The 20429-nt window shown below is 41.9% G+C and overlaps 1 protein-coding gene across 1 annotated transcript in view; it reads left to right on the plus strand.

The window, feature by feature from the left end:
* VEGFC (vascular endothelial growth factor C) overlaps positions 1–20429 on the plus strand; it is an 82212-nt gene that overhangs the window by 56288 nt on the left and 5495 nt on the right. Inside the window, exons 3-4 of the mRNA XM_054720170.1 lie at positions 1145–1335; positions 13817–13968. Coding sequence (XP_054576145.1) covers positions 1145–1335; positions 13817–13968 — 343 coding nt within the window. The remainder of the gene's footprint in view (positions 1–1144; positions 1336–13816; positions 13969–20429) is intronic.

The following is a 20429-nucleotide window of genomic DNA, read 5'->3' on the forward strand; positions in this document are numbered from 1 at the left end:
GAGATTGCCAAGTATTTCCAGAACAAAACCAGCCACACAAAAAGGCTTCATGGTTGAGTCATGAAGAGTCTATGTACTCTTTCTCCAAAGAATATTATTTTAAGAGAAACATGGGGAAAATGTACTAGGACATTGGAGACGTCCATCCTTTGTAAGGCAGCACGTAAAGAGTCCACAGTGCTCAAAGTAAAACGCGGGAAAAAGAGAGAGCACTTTCCTGAGGAAACGGGGTTCGGGATCCGTGTTCCCCCTTGCAAATAGCCTTGTGTTTCAAGTAGCTGAGCTGCCACCATGACATTGCCCCACATGGCCAAGTAGCCTGCCTGAACATCATTTCTGAAGGGAGTCCCACACGATGGCCATCATCTCGCTTCCATCTCAGCGTAAGAGGAGACATCCCTCATGTTCCTCTTTGCTCGGAGCCCAGGAAGCGGTGCCTGTGGCAGCCGATGAGCATGGCCTCTGCACATCGTGTGAACATCTACATGGAGTGGCCAGATTATGATGATCTCTGAACGCATAATCATCTGGCCACTCAGTGTCTATCCTATAGAATAAAAGGCTAATATGCAAATTGTCCCCTCGACCAGGAGTTCAACCAGCAGGCATGCTGGCCAACCGCCCATGTCCCCTCCCCCTGGCCAGGCTGGCTGGACCCCACCCATGCACGAATTCATGCACCGGGCCTCTAATATATATATATATATATACATACATACACACACACACACACACACACACACACACACACACACACACACACACTGAGTGGCCAGATTATTATGCGTTCAGAGATCATAATAATCTGGCCACTCAGTGTATGTATTCAATATCCATTTTCTTACTAAAACCCAGACATTCGTGCTGGGGAATATCGGTGTCGTTTTAAGGAAGCACATCTACTGTAGCTTGTGACATGGCTGTAGAAATTAGTTCTTTTAGAAAATAGCCTTCGCTGCTCTGTTTCGCAGGATACCGTATCCCAGCTCCCAGGGCAGTTGAGGGCACCGTCCGTGATTTCTGTAAAGTTATCTGTGAATCTTTAGTCGTAAAGTCTGAGATCAAATGTAAGTGGCTTCCAGCTGCTGGGGGCGCTCCCCTTGGTGGCTTCTGTGTAACCTCTGGCCTTCCCTATGACTCGCAGGTATTGATAATGAGTGGAGAAAGACTCAATGCATGCCACGTGAGGTGTGTGTAGATGTGGGGAAGGAGTTTGGAGCAGCCACAAACACCTTCTTTAAACCTCCATGTGTGTCCGTCTACAGATGTGGGGGCTGCTGCAACAGCGAGGGGCTTCAGTGCATGAACACCAGCACGGGCTACCTCAGCAAGACGGTAGGTGTCCCCGCCCCGCAACCTGCGCCCCCTCCGGGCACATCCGCCTCCATTTCCCCCCCCCCCACCCCCCATAAAGCGACCTAGTGCAATGCAGAGTGGCCTGTCTTTTCTTGGGGGGATAACGTTAAGCTTTCAGTATTTTGTGGTTTGGGGGGATAACGTTAAGCTTTCAGTATTTTGTGGTTTTGATGGTAATTTCACAAAGTAAGTGATGTTTTATGAACCCACGCAGTAGGATCAAAAGCAAGTGAAGAAAATAAATATACATATGAATGTGTGTGAACGTATACTCCTGTACACACACATGCACACTTGCACACACACACATACACATGTGTGCACACATATGCATGCACACATACATACAAAGTTGATCTTTGAGGATAAAAATTTTCATTTGACAATGAGTTACTTTTCAAACCTTTAATAAGTGTTGAAACTAAAAACCATTTCTATCAAGTAGAAATATTTATGCCAGTAGGATAGTCTCCAAAAAAGTTACTTTAAAAAAGGTATTAATATTAAAATTTTGCTGGTTTTATATTCAGCCAAACTCAATAAAAGCATTTTTGGCCTTCTGAGACATTTGGGGGGAAAAAGTCATTTTTTAAAAAAGAAAAGAAATATGGGTGGTGTAGGAATTAAAATAAGTTTATGGAATATATTCACTAGTGTATATTTTTAAATAATTCAGTTGAGCAATATGATATGTGTCCTAGGTTATACTGTTTATTATTATGGTGTTTTGTTTAAATCAAATAGCACTTTGGCGGATCTTTCAAAGGTATTGATATCCTAATTGCATTTTCCAAATACCGAAGGGTCATGTTTCTTTTAGAAATGGAATGACCTGGGATAGACCCAAAGATGAATTTTGAATATTTATTTCATCAAATCTGTCTGTTCAGAGCTCATTAATCATCATTTTATAAAGGACTTGTTAGATTTAATTGTGAGATAAAATTTTACTTTCAAAGTGCTCATATTTTAAAGATGTAGAGTTGAATAATAACCATTGTAGTGTTGGGATTTCTTGTTTTGTTTGCTTATTTCTTTATATTTCTGTTTTGTTTTTAATTCTTTATTGTTGAAACTTTTACATAAATTCCTCGTTTTTTTATTGTTAATTTATTTTTCTTGGTGAAAATCAGTTGCCAATTCACAATATACAAAGCTACTTTTTATTACTAATTTCTTCCATAAATTTTATTCTGCCTTGTTAATACAAAGAAAACATTTTAAAATGAATTTTCTTTTAAAAACGTCTCACCTTCTATAGCATACTATTTATTAAATAGGACTTTCATATTTAAATTACCTACTGCTTTCATATTTAAATATCTCAAAATATGTCTTCTTTAGATATGGATACCCACACGTTTTGTATAACTAGTTCCTCAGACCAGCTTTTTCTCCCAAAACCAAACTCATCCAAAACAACACCACCACCATACAAAGAACCCTGGTCTTCTAGCGTGCCTCTCTCCTCAGGTGACATCATTTCTAGTCAGAAACATAGGGTCCCTTCGGACATCTTCGTCATCCCAAATCCAGCCCATCACCCAGTCAGATGTTAATTTCACCCCTCCAGTGTCTTGAACCCCCATATACACCACCACCCCTGTAGTCCAGAAGACGTTGACGCTCTTTCCAACCAATGAAACAGCGTTCTGTCTGCTCTTCCTGCTTCTCTGTCCCCTTTCCCGATCCATTCTTTAAACTGGCCCAACGTGTGATCTTTTAAAAATTGCACATTTGATGTGGGCCGTCTCAGGCATACAGGCCTCCCAGGGACCTCCCTGTGCCTGGAGGAAGCCCCACACCTTTGTCTCAGCTCGAATGTCTGCCTGTGCTGCCTCTGCAGCGGCACCTGCCCCGGACCTCACCTCCTGTCATCCAGTGCTAGAGGCTTCTTTCAGTTTCCGGGAGCCCTCACCGCCCCAGAGCCTCTGCACATTCCTGTAGATTATCCTGGCCTTCCAGTCCCCTCCTGGCGAAGGGACCAGGTCTTCAGGTCTCAACTCAAGTTTGACGTGGCATGAGGAAGTCCTCCTGGGAGATTTTTCTGGTCTCCGTGAGATAAGAGGTCAGAAATAGGCCCAGCATTTATGAGAAACTGTTTAATAGTTTCTCATACTTTTCTTTGAAACACTTACTATAGCTTATAATCCTATAGGTATAATAATATAGTCATCATTAGTTGATTGATATTTATCTCCTCCACCAAGGCAAAAGCAAGTCTGTTTTGTGCACTAGCGACCCGAGTGCCTACCACAGAGTTAGTGCACAACCCCTTAGAATCACATAAAAACTATGGGTCCTTCCGCGGGGAAAAATAATGAGGATATGGATACATCCACAGCATTTACCCCGTTTCCTCACACACTCCCAGTTTCAGGAAGTTGGTTCTCTGATACCTACGTGTTATCTGTGGAGCCAGATTTTTAAATTACTGCCTTCAAGATTAATCATAATAAAACAGCTGATTAACTGACCTGGGTAATTTTTAAATGAACTGATCCCTTTGCTAACTAAAGTGTATGCTCTAAATTTTAGCTCAACTTTTTTAAAAATAGATGTTTCTTTAACCTATCAGGGAGGAAATTCTCCCCCTTCTTTTCATTCATAGTTACTATGAGCAAAAGTCAGTTTTCCAATCCTCTTACTATTGGTTTGCTAAATGCATGCTTAGTTTACACATGGGCCAAATAGGTAACAGGAGTCCCTAAGGCAAAATCTAAAATCAGAAAACAGCACACAGCTCATTGTTAGTAAACAAGATAAATACGTACAGTCTTCAGCTAAGCATTCCTGTCAACCGTGTTTCTGTGACCACTTTCTGTTTCCCTATGTTGTTCTCATTGGGCCCCCTGTTCCCCTAACTGGTAAATAGAGTGAAGTGTTTAGTTAAGGTAAGTGTGTATTCCGGGCAGCATACAACCAGGTAGGGGGCCTCGGAGGGGTTGAGGCTTTAGAAGGTAGAAGGCTTCAGGGCCAACTTAGAAGTTACAGGAGCATTTAGTGCTAAGATAAGGTATGTGCAGGTGAAATGGAATTTGGTCCAGTAGCCTAGTACTTATATGTTTTTCTATAAGAAAAGTGTCTACTTTATGTCATTTAGAATCAGCTCTCATTCTCTTCCATCGTCTTTCAGAGAACTGGGGATTCCTTCTACTGTAATAGATTGATCACATTGATAATTTCCCCTGCTTCCTCAGAGTCACTGCTCAGAGAGAGAGTCAGGATTTACCTATAAAATTTTTGAAGTCAATCTGGTGTTTCTTGTTGGTTTATGTTGTTTTTCAGTTTTATTTTGATCCTTTATTTCAAATATTTATTGCAGTCATATTTTCAAATGTGTATCATTATACTAACAGGGTAGTTTTCATGTGAGCATGTGCATTTTAAAATATATTTTTTTATTGGTCTCAGAGAGGAAAGGAGAGGGAGAGATAGAAACATCAATGATGAGAGAAAATCATTGATCAGCTGCCTCCTGCACGCCCCCCTACTGGGGATCAAACCTGCAACCTGGGCATGTGCCCTGACCAGGAATTGACCAGTGACCTCCTGGTTCATAGGTCGATGCTCAACCACTGAGCCACACCAGCTGGGCTGGCATGGCCATCTTTTAGATTTGCAGATTTTTGGAATTAAAAATTTTAGGTTGGTTGAAAACAAGGTACTGGGTCCTTAGGGTTCTTCCCTCAGCTACCTTCTTTTCTGACTCTGCACACACTCCTTAGGTTCCCTCATCTATGCTTTCTCTTCCTGCTGACTCCTCCCCAGTCTTTATCCCCAGGTCACAGTCTCCTGGCTTCATACTTAACCCGTGGGCTGTCCCTCAGAAAGGTCAAAGTCAATCTGTGTCACACTGAGGTTGTGACCTATATATTCTCCCCATCCCACCTCACCCTCACAAATAAGCAAGCAAGTAAATAAGCCTTCTTTTTCCAGTGCTTTCTGTCTCCGTAAATGACACTGTTCATCTAGCTGGCCATTCCTTTCACTAAAAGGCTAATCAAATATTTCTGCTAAATCTATCTTCTAATATCTCTAGAATCATACCCTATACCAGTGGTCGGCAAACTCATTAGTCAACAGAGCCAAATATCAACAGTACAACGATTGAAATTTCTTTTCAGAGCCAAATTTTTTAAACTTAAACTTCTTCTAACACCACGTCTTCAAAATAGACTCGCCCAGGCCATGGTATTTTGTGGAAGAGCCACACTCAAGGGGCCAAAGAGCCGCATGTGGCTCGCGAGCCGCAGTTTGCCAACCACGGACCTAGACCATTACACCTGGGCCAGCTTAATAACTGGTCTCAAATCCCCATTCTTTCTTCCCTCAAATCCATTTGCCACATTTTAACAGTGAGATTTTTCTTTTCTAAATGATATATCAGATACCGCTCAACTCTTCAGGAACATTGCATTCAGCTGGTGCATTGATAAGGTGCTCTTTTCTGATTGGATGGCTCAGGCTAGCATCAGTTCTGATTGGTTGGTGCAAACATTCTAAGTTGTTAAATATTTTGAATGGCACTCACTCTTCTGAAGGTTAAATCCTTAAACATGGTTTACAGGGCCCTTCATGATCTGGCTGCTACCTAAATCTATAGCCTCAATGGTCACTGCCTTTTCCCTCAAAGACTACTTTCCACCAGCACCCAAATTCTTGGATTCCTTAAATCATGTCAGTATCTCTTACCTCTAAGTCATTACAGCACTGTGCCCTGTGTTCGAAACATGCCTCCTCACACCACTCCCATATCACTCTGACCTAGCTGATTGCTCCTCATCCTGAGCCCTAAGCACAGATGTCACTTTGAGGCCTGTGACAGCATCGTTTTTGCCCGTATTTTAGCATCGTTACCTTACCTATCTCTCAGGTGGTTTATTCCCCAGGCTCTCAACTCCATGAAAGCAAAGCTTGTGTTTGGCTGTTACCCCGGGGCAAAGCGCAGTCTTGGCACACAGGAAACACTTGTCACTAAATGGAATGAATACTTAGACAGAAGGGGACAGATTTGGGGTCGAAGTGAGAGTCTTGAGCATGCTGATTTTGAAGAATCTGAGTGGCAGTTAGGTGGAGACATCAGGAAAAGATTGGGCATGTCATTCTAGAATTCTCTGGCGGTGATTGGACCATCAGCTGCAGATTTGGGAGGAAACATCATATTGATGAACGTTGTTGGAAGCCCTGGTGTGGTTGGTACTAAGTGACTTCCTGGACCAGGAGAGAAGAGGGAAAGCCAGTATTCGCCCTTGACCGCCCGCCATTTCTCCCTTTGACTTTGTGATTTCCTGCGCTTCTCCTGCCTGAGGAATCCCTCAGATTTTTTTATTCTAGAGAAAGGGGTCGTTTTACTTTGGATTCAGTTGAGCAGGTGTGGTGCAGCACCCACGATGTGTGGACCTGCACTAAAGGAGCTTACAATTTAGCAGGGAAATCAACAGTTACCAAGTGATGGAAAGTAGGCTCAGTGTTGGAAAGAGACGTGCAGGGGTTTGTGCAAATGCGTATCCAGGAGGTTTACAGACCACGGGGGAGCCAGCCGTGGGACCCCTGAGGGCAGTGTGTTCATTTGCATTTTTCCTGAGATTGCAGCTTGTAAAAGCTTGGACTCAAGTCACACCTTCCCCTGAGTTTATTTTATGATATTTTCAATGTCGTGTAAATGGGAGCATGTGATGATTTCTTTCAAACATGAAAGCCAGTTTCTCACTGCTCTAATTTCTGAAGGAAAAAAAAAAAAAAGAGGTTTTGTTTTGTTAAAGGAGTTCCAGACACATCATTTAGCAATAAAAGTCACCAATTGGAATCCTATAAATTGTAAGGACAATGTACTGTAAGTCATGTAAAACCCACGTGTTCTGTGGAAACTTCATAGAAATTCTTTTATGGGGCTGGGCGCAGGCATGTTATCAGAATGTGTGAGGAAGCCTGGTTAGCTGCAAAGTAAAACCACATGCACGACACATTCCAGGGACCTAATCCTCCAGCAGCCGCTCAGACCTCCCTGCTCAGGTCTGAGGGCTTTGGGACACGGAAGTTGATGGGATGGGTTTTTGACCTCTTTCATAAACATATCCTTTCGGTGGGTTGTCTTATGAGAGGTTGTGCCTTTAAGAGATGTAGCCAAAAAGCAGAAAGTGGATTTTGCAGAGCGTCAATCATTTGATGACCGAAGTAGCAGTAGAAGAAAGTCTTCTGCTTTCGAGCCAAACATTTGGATTAAAAAGTTAGTTAAATGCTGGTATTTACCTTACATATTTTTCCTGAAGAAGATACTGGGAGAGAGCTTCTGAGCTCACGGGGTTTCCTTAGAAACTGGAGCCTCTTTGCCTTGTTCATTAGTGTCCATGGAGGAAGGCTCCAACAGTATCCGTTCAGATTCTGCGTTGCCATCTTCTAAAGAAATGGCTACTCTCCTTTCTAATTATGTGATAAAGAAATAATAAAAGCAGACGTGTTAACAAAAGCATTCCAGGTTATATTTGAGTTACCTTGGGTATTTCATAAAATGTTCTTTTACCGCAATATTTTTTAAACCCAACAAAAATGTGCAACTCTGGAATGAGACTCATAGGTGCTCGTTTGTGCTGCAAACAGAGGTAATTCTTCCATTAATGAAACAGAACTCTGTGGCAGCCTGAAAAATTAGTTTATTGCATTCATATGTACGCAGCGAGTGGAATGTGACTTGTTTTGAATTTTTAGCTAATTCATCTTTGGCGCATACAGTTGTTGGAAATCAGGTTTTATCCAGATGTGGAGAAAGAACTCTCCACCTACACCAATACCAGTTATCAGAAGTCTCTTTAGGAATAGCAGTTGCCCAAAGAAAAAAAATTAATGCATCTATTAAAAGCCCACTATGTTTTCAATTCAAGGTACTCATCACGTCCACACATTTTACTCAGTGTTTCTAAACCTCCTGGATGGGTTTTTGTTATAATGGTAGCACTGTGCATATGTTTCATGTATAAAATACATTAAAATGAATGCAGAGCCAGGTGTTGTTCTGTTAGGATCTGCTAACCCATGTTCTCCTCAAACTCAGTTGAAGGTCCATAGGCCCTAGAGAGTTGGCTATGTGGTTGGTATGCTCAGTGGAAGTACTCAGAACAAACCCTCAATTTTCACCTTCTTCCATTTTTAGGGATTATTTCTTTAAATGTTATCGAGTGTTTTCCTGTGACTTGACAGTTATTAATCATATTCTTCAGGGGCTGCAGATGTTTCCATAATTACTGGACTAAGGTGGGAATGTTTACATTAAATACGGTAGTGAGATATTCTGTTCTGAAGGGAAACTGGCTCGATTTGGGGTGGAAAGAGGTTGTAGAGGAAGGCATTTTTCTGTTTCCCACTTGTACGCACACAGACTTTCCTTTAGACTTTGGTTAATCCAGGACTTTTTCAGCAAGGAAGTCCTACACCTTGTTCTTGAATAGCTGGCCAGATAAGTAGGGTTAGGAACTGTTGCTTTACAACGGTTGCTATGCTGGGTAAACAAGCTATTGTTTCAAAAAGTGGCTTGATATGAAGTTCATTCTTGTTGGTGAGAATTGACTATTAAACATTCTTATTAAAAAATTCCAGTTGATAGCAATGGGGAGCCTCTCAGTTGGAAATGATTGCCACTTCCTTTTTTATTGCAGCTTTACAGAATATACTATTGTATTTTACCCCAATTTCCAGCCTTGTTTAAATGCCCCCTGGATGTAAGTTCTTTTGATCTTCTTTAAAATGAGCAACTCTTTAATAGGCGTATACTGATAGACAGCCTGAGTCTCCATGGTGACTTTCATTAGTACTGGAACCCTAAGTTAATTACAAGTTTATATCTTACTGTTTAAGAACAATTCACTTCACAGCATAAAACTGTCTTAAGAAAATCATCATGTTCAAAATATCAAATTATGATTGCCACCATCAGAACTGACAAAGTACTATATATACATAGAATTATTAGCTAATGCTGAACCTAATACATGAATCTTGCATTCTATGAGCATAAATCTAAAATAGAAAACACTATCGTATACACATTGAAGCGCAAAATAGTCTGAAAATAGTATAAGGATTCTTATTTTATTAAAATATAAAGAATCCATTATTGCCTCAAACACTCTGGTGTATGGCTAGAACTGACCCTTTTGAGAGTAAATTATAGTTCCTGCATTGATTCATATCTTCATATAATGGCCAGCGCGCATTTCCATAAGACAGGTAAACCGAGGTTCTTGCTCACTAACAGCATTCGTGGTAAACTAGTTGATATTTTGATAATTCTAACATAGAATCATAATATATGTAAAGTTTCCTCTAGTTCACTCCCATTGTTTATCTGGCTTCTTATGAATTGCATGGAGGCAAGACTCATGGACTGATAGCTGTTCACTTGACTGTCCAACATGGCACCTGGCACTTGGCATCTTCTAGGTTCTCAATAAACAGTTACTGAAAACTAAACAAGGAACCATTTTAAACAGAAACTTAATCATTTGTAATCCCTCTACCAAAGATTCAACTCAATCTTGAAGAAGAATGGGGAGAGTGAGGGGAAATCAAACAGCCCAACAATGAAATCACCACCATATGATCCCTATTTTAGAGAGAAATGGAGGCTCAGGGCAGTTGGGCAGTTTTTCCCAGGCCCAGGAATACCAAACTGCAAATTCAGGGCTCTGCCTGCCATCTGTCTGCCTGCCTGTCCTTCAGATGATGCTCTTGGTTGTTCATACGTCTCTAGTGGGGAAGGGAAGCTGCCAGATATTTTAAAAATACACTGATTTATTTCAGGAGGGGGACCTGTGAGTTTATAATGTGATTCTAATTAATATTTTTAGTTCAAAAAAGTTTACATTTTTAAGTACATATTATCTGACTCAGGAAAAAGGCATATGGACATTCTTAGTAACGTAGGGATTAAATAGAACTATATGAAATTCACAACTTGTTCTGTAAAGAAAACAAGTTACTGTACTTATTAGCAAGGTAGTAGAAATATTTAATCACTGTAAATGGGAAAATGTCAATCAATGTATGCACCTTAAGAGGAGTGGGGAATAAAATTGGAAGAGGGAAGTGGCCCCTTCTCTGTACACAAGCCAGCAGAGGTCAAATGAGCTAACTCACCCGCAGCACACTCTCAGGTGTTCCCAATTTTTCTGAAATTGCTAAATGAATAAAACTCAATTTTTCTACATTTTATATTGGTCAGAGCCATCCTTCTCTGGCCCCTTACATGTTTCCCACACCAGGACACTCAAGAAGGGAGTTGAACTACCTGAGAAACTCAGGTCAAAATTTGAAGGTAGAAGAAGTGTTTCAAGAACATATTTTTTTAACTTTAATTTTTAACCTATTTATTCCTTTAGATTAAGTTAACTAATTCCAGCTGGCCAACTGCCTACTTAGACTCAAACAAGAAGAATGAAACATCAATAATTACAATTTTTTTCTGTTGTTTATTTAGCTAAACTATAAGTAGCTTTTTCTCCCAAGCTATCCTGTAATTTGAAGGCATAAGATTTCTTCAAGTTTAAGAAAAAAGCAAACTTCTCTAAACAGTGATTTTTTTTTTTTAATGCCTCCTTACCTGTCCCTTTATCCTCTTAGTAGTGGGTCTGCCAACACAGGCCTCTTCTGCTCTTTGAAAGTGTAGAGCCAGTCTTGTTTTCCCAAGAAGATGCTCTCTTCCTGGGCATTCATCTCTCTGGAACATTCTTCACCGCCCCAGTTCCTGAATACACACGTGGTACCTTTGGGCAGGTCCTGACTGTGGTCATTATCCACTGGGAGTGGCTGAAGTGGCTTGAGATCACTGATGACGGTCCCTGGGATCTTTCTTGGAGAGGTACGTGGGGTGGCGTCTGGAATGGCCACCACCACTGAGAGCAGGAAGTGTGCCCCTGAGGTCCAGGGGTGGGGAAACTTCCTTAACTCTTCCGCAACAGCCCTTATCTCAGACAGGGCCTGAGCCTTCCCTCTCAGGCTCTGTCCTGCCTTGTGTCACTTGAGACGATGACAGATCCTGCAAGGAGTACATGCACTCTGTCAGGGAAAGTGTCCCTTGTTGCCAGAGCCATCTGAGCCCCTTCCCTCCAGTCCTGTGGGGCCCCTCTTGTCTCTCCATCCCCACCGCTGCTCCTGTCCTCACGCCCCGGCCCTGCCACAGCCCTTAGAGCCACTCTGGTGCCCAGCCGTCCCCGCTCCTTCCTGACGACCTTGCTTTCCCAGAGACACTGGAGCCTGTAACCACACACGCCCTTTTGAAGCCCTCCTCTCATTCTGTGCCTTCCCTGGACTTTAAAATACCTCGACTTGTTTTCACCTCTTCCCAGACATAGGTAATAGCTCACCTGCCTTTGTTCACCCTGAAATGTTCCTGCCCCAGCTTTCTGTTGTTAGACATTCTTTGATCTCATCAGGTCATCTTATCGATGCCCAGACTTCAGTTCCAATGTTAATATGGATGACTTTCCCATGGCTCTCCTAAGCTCCAGGCACAAACATCTACCTGCCTACTAGACATAAAATCCAGGCTTTTGTGAGCAGACCTGCACACCTCTCAAGTCATTTATAAAAATTAAATATGCACCATGTTAAAACGGCTTAGTTTCTCAACCACTTCATGTTGCCTTTGTCACTCTGGTTATTAATGTAGGGTCTGCAGATGCCATGCAAGTAGAAAAACTGTAGCATGTATAGACACTGCAGAATTATCTTTCTTTAAATAGTTACGCGTAGCACAAAGGGTTTCTGCCAGTGTGACATGTCACCCAATCAAAGGTTCCGCCCACTGCATAAACCAATGTCTCTTAGAGAAGAAACTGGGCAAAACCGTAATGTTGGGATACACTGAGGTCCTATGTTGAAATTATCGATGGAGAATGGACAGTATTCTGGGGAATATCTAGAATCCTGAGAATATATGCAAATAATTAAACACCCACATCTATACAGCACTCAATATATAAAGCACATTCGTGTTTCAGCCTATATAATTTTATAACAGTCTCACGAAGTAATCGGTCAATATTATCTTCATTTTACTGTTTTTTTAAAAAAAACAAACAGCTTTGAAAAGTTAGATGGCATTTCCAAGTTCATACAACTTACAAGTGCGATCGCTAATAAAAGTGTCCTGTCTGGGTGTGATCTTGTGCCCATTCTTCTTGAGGCACTTATGCTAAGAAAATAGCTGCCATTGGAAATGAATGCATTTCAAGTGAAGAAAATATGCATTTTGTAATTGAGATATTTCTGCATTTCATTCTTCAAAACTCATTTTAATACATCTCTCCGTAGTATGAACAAAAGAGCAACTAATTCTGTTCCCTCAACCTTTTCAATGATCTTCAACTGTTGGTATGAACTTGCCGTGAGGCGCCAAATCACGAGGCTCTGGAGTATGTCATGTTCTTCACGCTGCCCAGATTGCCATAAAAGTCCCACACCACACGTGGTTCCCTGCAGTTGAGTTTACTGCGCGCTGATCTTATCAAGCAGACAATGGGCAGGATTTTACTTTGCCATTGGTACTGAAGAGCATTTAGATTCTCAGAGCCTGAGGAATCTAAATCCACTTGGCTTTACTTAATGTTTCAAAGCACTGTTTTGGTAGAAGGAAGAGAACTGGAGTTCTCCACAAACAAGGCATTCTGAAGGAGACTTTAGTCAAGCTAAATGTTGAGACTCCAACCCACAGTCACGTAAAATGCCCTACCTTTCTCTAAGCTTATTTTTTTCCTAATACCTTTGTCAAAACAGCAGGAACAGAGCTTCAGCTGTTAAATCATGAATGTGCGTTTTTTTCTTTTAAACATGATACGTTTATAAGAGTTCTCAATACATGTACAACTATCCTGAGGTAGAAATTTGATTTGGAATGAAAACCAGCTTTTCATCTATGTGTTTTTTGTCTATGTATTCAGTTTATATACAGTAGGACTTAGCCAAATGTTTTGAGGTGGCCAATAGCTTTGCTCTTACATCACAATGAAATGTACATTGGTGCCCCTTTCTTACCCCTTAAAACAATCTAGGTCTCCCCAGCCAGTATGGCTCAGTGGTTGAGCATCGTTGACCCATGAACCAGGAGGTCATGGTTCGATTCTTGGTCAGGGCACATGCCCTCTCCCTTCCTCTCTGGAATCAATCAGTATATATAATAATTTAGGTCTCTGAAACAGTTCTTTTCCTTGAACACATTGGTCTATGACATCTCTGCTCTATAATCATTAGTTGATGATCAAAATCCCAATACGCTTTGTAACAGTGACATGTGGTAAGCATAGGGCCTATTGATTAATTGATAAAGGATATGGATGTCCTGCCTATGTTATGCAGCACTCTATCTGTTCATGAAGAGTTCATCTCACTCTTTGTGGACTCCAACATTTGCCATACCATGCTGTCCAGCATCTATATAATTGTTTCTCTTTTTGTCCCTTCTTTGTAGTTGTTTGAAATTACAGTGCCTCTCTCTCAAGGCCCCAAACCAGTCACAGTCAGTTTTGCTAATCACACTTCCTGCCGGTGCATGTCCAAGCTGGATGTTTACAGACAAGTCCACTCAATTATTAGACGCTCCCTGCCAGCAACACTGCCACAGTGAGTATGAATCAAGTTTACCTTCTCCGCATCCTCTCCTAAGGGAAAACTGTGTTCAAGTAAATAGTTTATTAAAAGCTGTTTTGTGAAATTTTCTATAGTATTCTTTGCATTGAAATACAAAAGAAGGCAAATGCAATAGTACACCCGGAAAATGAAATTAAGCTGAAACAGGGAAGCCCACTTGGTAGACACAGCAGCTCACAAAACCAAAGGAGTATTTCTATGGAATCACACATATCCCGCTCATATCCAACTAGCAGAAATTTAGATACAGAACTCATAAAGTTAGGTGTGCCAACTCACAAAGGATGTTCAAGCTAAAAACATTTAAGTCTTAATGAGATTTTGGTTCAAAACAAAAATAAATAAATAAATAAATTATCTTACATCTATTAGCATCCAGTTGCTTTTCTTCACTCAATTATTTTTTCTCCATATATCTCTTCATATTTCTATTTCAGCGAAGAATTGAATATTGATTAATTACTTGAAAGAATTTTCTCTTACTGTTACTTCAAAACGACATTCAAACTGACATGTGTTATTCAGATTTCCTTCCCATCCTGCTTTTTTGGTTTGGTAAGTGGTAGCATCTGCATCATGTGATCAGACAGAAGGACCTGGATGGAGTGTCAAGTGCTGACCCCCACCCCCAGGAGTGTGTAAGGAGCCATTAAGCAGTGCCGTCTGAGATAGGGCAGCACCCCGTTTCTGCCCCCAAACAAGGAAGCAGCTCTTTGTTCTTTAGGACACATGGAGTGTGCATCTGAACAAAACTACGCAAGTCCAACATGTGTAACACAAGTATGCACAAATTGATGGGCAAAAGTGTGTATTACTTTTGAAAAGAAAACCAAACTTGCATTTGGGGGGACTTGGCCATAAATGTGATACCCCAGTGGCAGATTCCCCATCGGATCTCTCTGAGCTCCTTTCCTCTGTGAGGCAGGGAGGAGCCTTACCTTTCCAGGGGCTTTAGGGAAATGCGGGGAGAGCCTAATTGGAGCGACAGAACTCTGTCTTCGGTGCCCTGAGAAAGAGGAGACCTCTGGGCCTCTGGGAGCACCTTCCTGCCGATGCCGGCAGACACCACTCCTGGAGCTGCTGGAGCTGCGATTCCATCATCGCGGCTCTGGGAGGTCTCTGCACCTGCCTCCTGGGCTGCCCATCCATTCCTAGCACTTCAGTCATCATCTCCGTGCGAGGGTTCCAAATTCCAGTTCAAGTCCTGGTCGTAGCATTGACTTATAATATTTTATCTAAATCTGTCTTCTATTGCTGTGTTTATAATTCTACTAGAGGCCCGGTGCACGAATTCGTGCACGGGTGGGGTCTGGCTGGCCCTGCACACCCCACCTCCCACTCCCCACCACCCACAGTGTGCATCACAGCAACCGGACATTCAGGTTGTCCCAGTCACTTAGGGTTTTATATATAGAGATTAGCTATCACGGGCACAAAGTCTAAGCTTGATTTGATGCCTTTAGTCCATATTAGTCATCCCAATGCTCTCTCATGTTCTTAGAGACCTTGCACTCACACAGTGGCCATGAACTACTTCTTTTCCTCATATCTCACCCGAACACTATTGGTCAGTGGCAGAAAGGGAGGAATATCTGCTCCAGCCTACATTCATTCCCATCACGGCCATCCTCACACTTCATTCTGCATGTGTTTCTGATTTAACGCAGTGGTCTCAGTACCGGTTTTCTTGGAGCAAATGTCTCTGGCTCCTGGATAGAGTGGTAGGTAAGCTTTCAAAGGCACCATGTCATTCATCGGACCAGGAACTGGCAGGACTCTTAGAGGCTCAAAGAGCTGAGCTCAGATCCCCCCTCCAGTCTGGCAGCCTTCTTTCTGGGTCCCATTGCTCACGTGTGCACCTCACCAAGTCTGACTCTGATCGCCACCCTCACTTCCTGCTCTGCGTCTCCTTTCCATTCTGGCCTGGTCCTTCCTCTGCTGCCTCCCTGAAGCCTCATCCCCGCCTCAGATGCAGGGGAAGGCCTTTCTCCTGCACTCATCTCTCCTCCACATACCTCAGCCACCTTTGCTTCTTGCATCCCCGGGGCGATGACTGTACTGGTATTTACTCATCCCTCGCCTGGGTTTACCATATAGGGTCTGCACACGAGGCAAGGCTGTGAGAGTATCTCAGGCAGGTTGTATCCTCCGTAATGTCCAGCTAACAACACTGAAGAGTAATCGAGCCGTTGCTATACTTTCGGCCCTTTGAGTACATTGTCAGGCTCAGGAACCACCCGAGTCTGCCATGACGCTGGCAGCAGCATTAGCCTATCTTACAGATGAAGCCGATCTGGGGGCTAAGCAAGGTACTGCACTGATCACCAAGTGCTTCTCACATGAAACAGCTTCCTTATCTCCATGCCACGTCACTGGCATATTTTACTCATGTTTTCATCATTTCGCAGTCACTAGTGGTTTGAGGCGAGAAGAGACAAAAGGAGTAAAGAGACCTTGGGCCTGAGAGTAAGCCAGACGTCAGCGTGAATGCAGGCCCACCACTCAGGAGCTCGCGGAGCCTGGGTAGTTCCTGTCTCTGAACCTCACTTTGCTTCTATAAAAAGTGTCAAAATGTAAAGAGAATGGAGTGGACTACTGGGCTGGTGCAGGGCGCAGGTGCTGCTTACATAACCAGCTGCGTGTGGCCCGAGAGGAGCCCAGGAGTGCGTACATCGTGCCAAGGATGAACTTTTCCTTCAAGTCCTCCAGAAACCACTAGAAGATTCATGGAGGGGTGTTATATTTACGGGTTATACTATAGAAAGAACAGCCTGGTGGTAATGTAGCAGGTGGACTAGAGGAGCAAACAGGAGGTGAGGAAATGGGAGAGGAAGCTTCTGAAATATTATTATTATCAGAGAAATAATAAGGGTGGGAGCTGAGGCAGGGGAGACGGGATGGAAGGAGAAGAGGTGGAAAGACACTGGAGACAGGACAGTGTAGGGCTTAGGAGCTAGGCGTGTGGCATAACGGAGAGAAGATGCACTGATGATATTTAAAAAGACAGGGAGGCGGGTTTGAGAAGAGTTTAGTTTTTACGTGCGTAGTTTGAGTATTTGCAATATCTGAAGAAATTAAAGTGACGGTTCAGCAGGCAGCTGGATGTGGGGGTGGAGGGCAGCTTGCTCATTGGGTAGCTACCAGCGTGTCATTGGTAGTGAGAGCAATTGGAAGAGCTGAACCCAACCAAGGAAAATACAGGACGTAAGCCGAGAAAATAAAACCATGGGAACATCGATATTTAGAAACTGTTGGAGAAACAGTGGTCTGTGCAGGAGACTGAGAAAGAGCAGGCAGAAAAATGAGGGATGAAAACTGAGAGAGGAAAGATATTACAAAATTCAAAAGATCTTACAAAAGCCGGCAGAGTTCAAGGACAGAGAAAGTGGTGAGAGGATCAACTGTTAGAAAAAGCTCGAGAATGGCAAGGGCTGACTCATTAGCTGAAGGACATGGAACGAAGATAACCTTGTCATTTACTGATAATCTACCACCCTCGTGGCACGGAGAGAGTGTTTGAGAAAGTAGGAGAGACAGTGAGAGAGGAGACTGATTCCCAACTAGATCTGAAAAGCGGAATCATCGGCGTTAAGTAACTTTCTCCAACAGCACAACCGACAAGGAGCTCTTCAGAGATGCAGACTAAGGTTGGAGTCAGTTCATTCCTGTGGGTTTGCAGTCATGACTGCGTTTTTAACTTAATTAAATTTAAAAATTCAAACACTTACTATAGGACAGCAGAAACAAAATGACCTATTCCTCCACCCCAATTCAAAATTTAACAAATATTTCTTTGCTATTTACTCACGATATAACCCCAAGGCCCAAGTCACCATTCCTGTCCCCCACGCACAGAGGGAATCACTCCTCTGAAACTGTGTTATTTCCACTCGTGCTTTTCTGTTTTTATGGCAGATGGGTGAGTTAATGCGCCACAAAAGGTTACACAGTACAGCTCTGAGTGTTAAACATTTTTTATGTTAAAATGGTGACATTACCTTTTTCCTCTCAGCGATATGTTTTATGGACTTAATCTTACTGTTGTCTGCAGGCCTAGTGTGTTCCTGGGTGGGAAAGGGAAGTCAATATATTTACCTATGATTCTCAGCATAGACCCTCTTTACCAGTAAGTGCAAACTAATTTGTAAACATGTTAATATGTTCATCCATTAATATTCATAACTTACGGTTTCAATAGAACAAAAATGCTCTGGAGATTAAGATAAATGAGATACGATGGTGCTAAACCTGTCCACCATGACAGTATTTTGGAAATTGTGTCTCTAATTATTTTCACATGAGAAGCTTTAAATGCTAAGTAGTTGCTACTCACTTTTAGATAAAGAAACTTTTCCAGGAAATTATGAAAATGTATTTCACCCAAATATGTGTTTCTTTCATTAAGTCGTATGTAGCAGAATTTCAAATTTCAACTTTGAAATATGCGTTAACATTGATGAGTAGTAGTTTCTTATTTTTGGTAGCTTCGGAAGTCATATTGTCCCAGAAATTTAAGTTTTAAGAGTATTAGAAATTAAAATATTTACTTCACTTTGAGCAAACCATAATTAGCAATTTAAAATTCAAGTGGGCACAGTGTTTGAGATAGAACATAATTGAATGTTATTCTGAAGGCTGTATTTTCATTCAACATAAATGTGCAAAAACTGAAGAGTTAATGAAGCCAGATCATATGAAATCATTATTTAATTCTGTCAAACGTGATTCCTTGCTTTGTATGACATTCCCAGAAACATATTTCCACAGTTACCCCTACATTCGTTTCTACACACAGTCCATACTTTCTAGTTTATATTTTTGAAGATGTTGAAATATAGAGAAAACTCTCTATTTTTTCCTCACTACATGCTAGGAAATTGTTTTGTTTTTGCACCTACTTGGGAAGAACAGTTGTGTGTCCATTTTTAAACCTAAGCACAAACACAGTAACACATGTGCCTGCAGATGGAAATCTCGCCATTCACCAGTCTCACTTGGGCTAGTGATCCAGATTATTCTTGACACCTCTTGGTGTCGCTTAAATAGCTTAGGTAGGTATTTTGTCACTTTTCCAACTGTGACTAAAAACAAATATATTTGACATTGCAACCACAGACACGCATACACACACACACACACACCACACACATGGGAGAAGGGGAGTTGTGTGTGTGGGGGGTTGTATATTAATATTCACACATATATATTTGTATATGTACATTACTTACATTAAAATATGTACATATATATATATCATTGAAATACAATTGCAGAAAACAATATCACATGTACTCTACTCATTTCTATTTTATTACATGCCATTCTTTTACATTAAAAAAATGCATTTCCCAAGTCATGTGGTTAATTTTATGACCCATGACTGGCTTACAACTACCAGCTGGGAACACAGTGGCTGAGGTCATGGCAGCTTCAAGCGCACGTTGGCAGGTTCTAGCTGCGACCCCACAGCACTGTGCCAAATGGGGCTGTGCCGCTTAAACCACGTCAGCACTGCGGCAGCATGGCCACAGTCGATTGGCTTGCACGTATAGAAGAGTGATATGAGCTTGCTTCAACCAGGATTAATTGCGTTGCTGTTATATAAACGTGACTGCTGTCTTCTCTGATGGACGAATACTCAAGTTTTTAATAAAGAGGTAAATAAAAAACAACAATGATACTGTTTGGAAACATGGATAAGCACTGTCTTACTTTCACGTGCATCAATATAGGTTTGTGATTAGCCTACAAAATAGCAACAAAAATACGTCATGAGCAGAGACTTGCTCTTGGGAATACCTGAAATCATTATGAAGGTGTAGCATTCTCCAGGAAATAGTGTTAAGTGAAAAATCAAGGTTTGGAATCTACGGGAGGATATCATCTGTGTAAGAGAGTGAGATAAAATATATGCACACATGCATATATACATACATGTATGCACACCTACACGCTTACTTTCTTTCATTTGCAAAAGGAAACTCCAAAGTCATAAATCAAAAGCTAAGGAAAAGAACTTCATGCTGTTTAACTTTTACCAAAACAAAGAAGATGGAGAAGTTCAACAGTGGGTTGGGGCATCCGTGGGGAGGGGTGTGGGAGGGAAGGGGGGGATGAGGACAAATATGTGACAAATCAATAAAGAAATTAAAAAAAGAAAAAGAAAAAAGAAACTACAAAAAAAATAAATAAATAAAAAATAATAATTAAAAAAACAAAAACAAAGAAGATGGAAGGAGGGGAGGGAGGATAACACTCAGAACCCCTGGTTGCGGATGCCTTTGGGGTGGGGACCGAGTGGGGGTTTTGCATGAAGGGACCTCGACAGTGTGGGCGTCTGTGCTTCCAAAAGCGGCCAGCAGGCACAGGCATCAGAAGGCTTCCCGGAGACGTGTTGGCAAAGGCCGCGGTGGAAGCCACCGCAGTGGCTGTCC

Source organism: Eptesicus fuscus, chromosome 8, assembly GCF_027574615.1.
Source record: "Eptesicus fuscus isolate TK198812 chromosome 8, DD_ASM_mEF_20220401, whole genome shotgun sequence".
NCBI classification, from domain to species: Eukaryota; Metazoa; Chordata; class Mammalia; order Chiroptera; family Vespertilionidae; genus Eptesicus; species Eptesicus fuscus.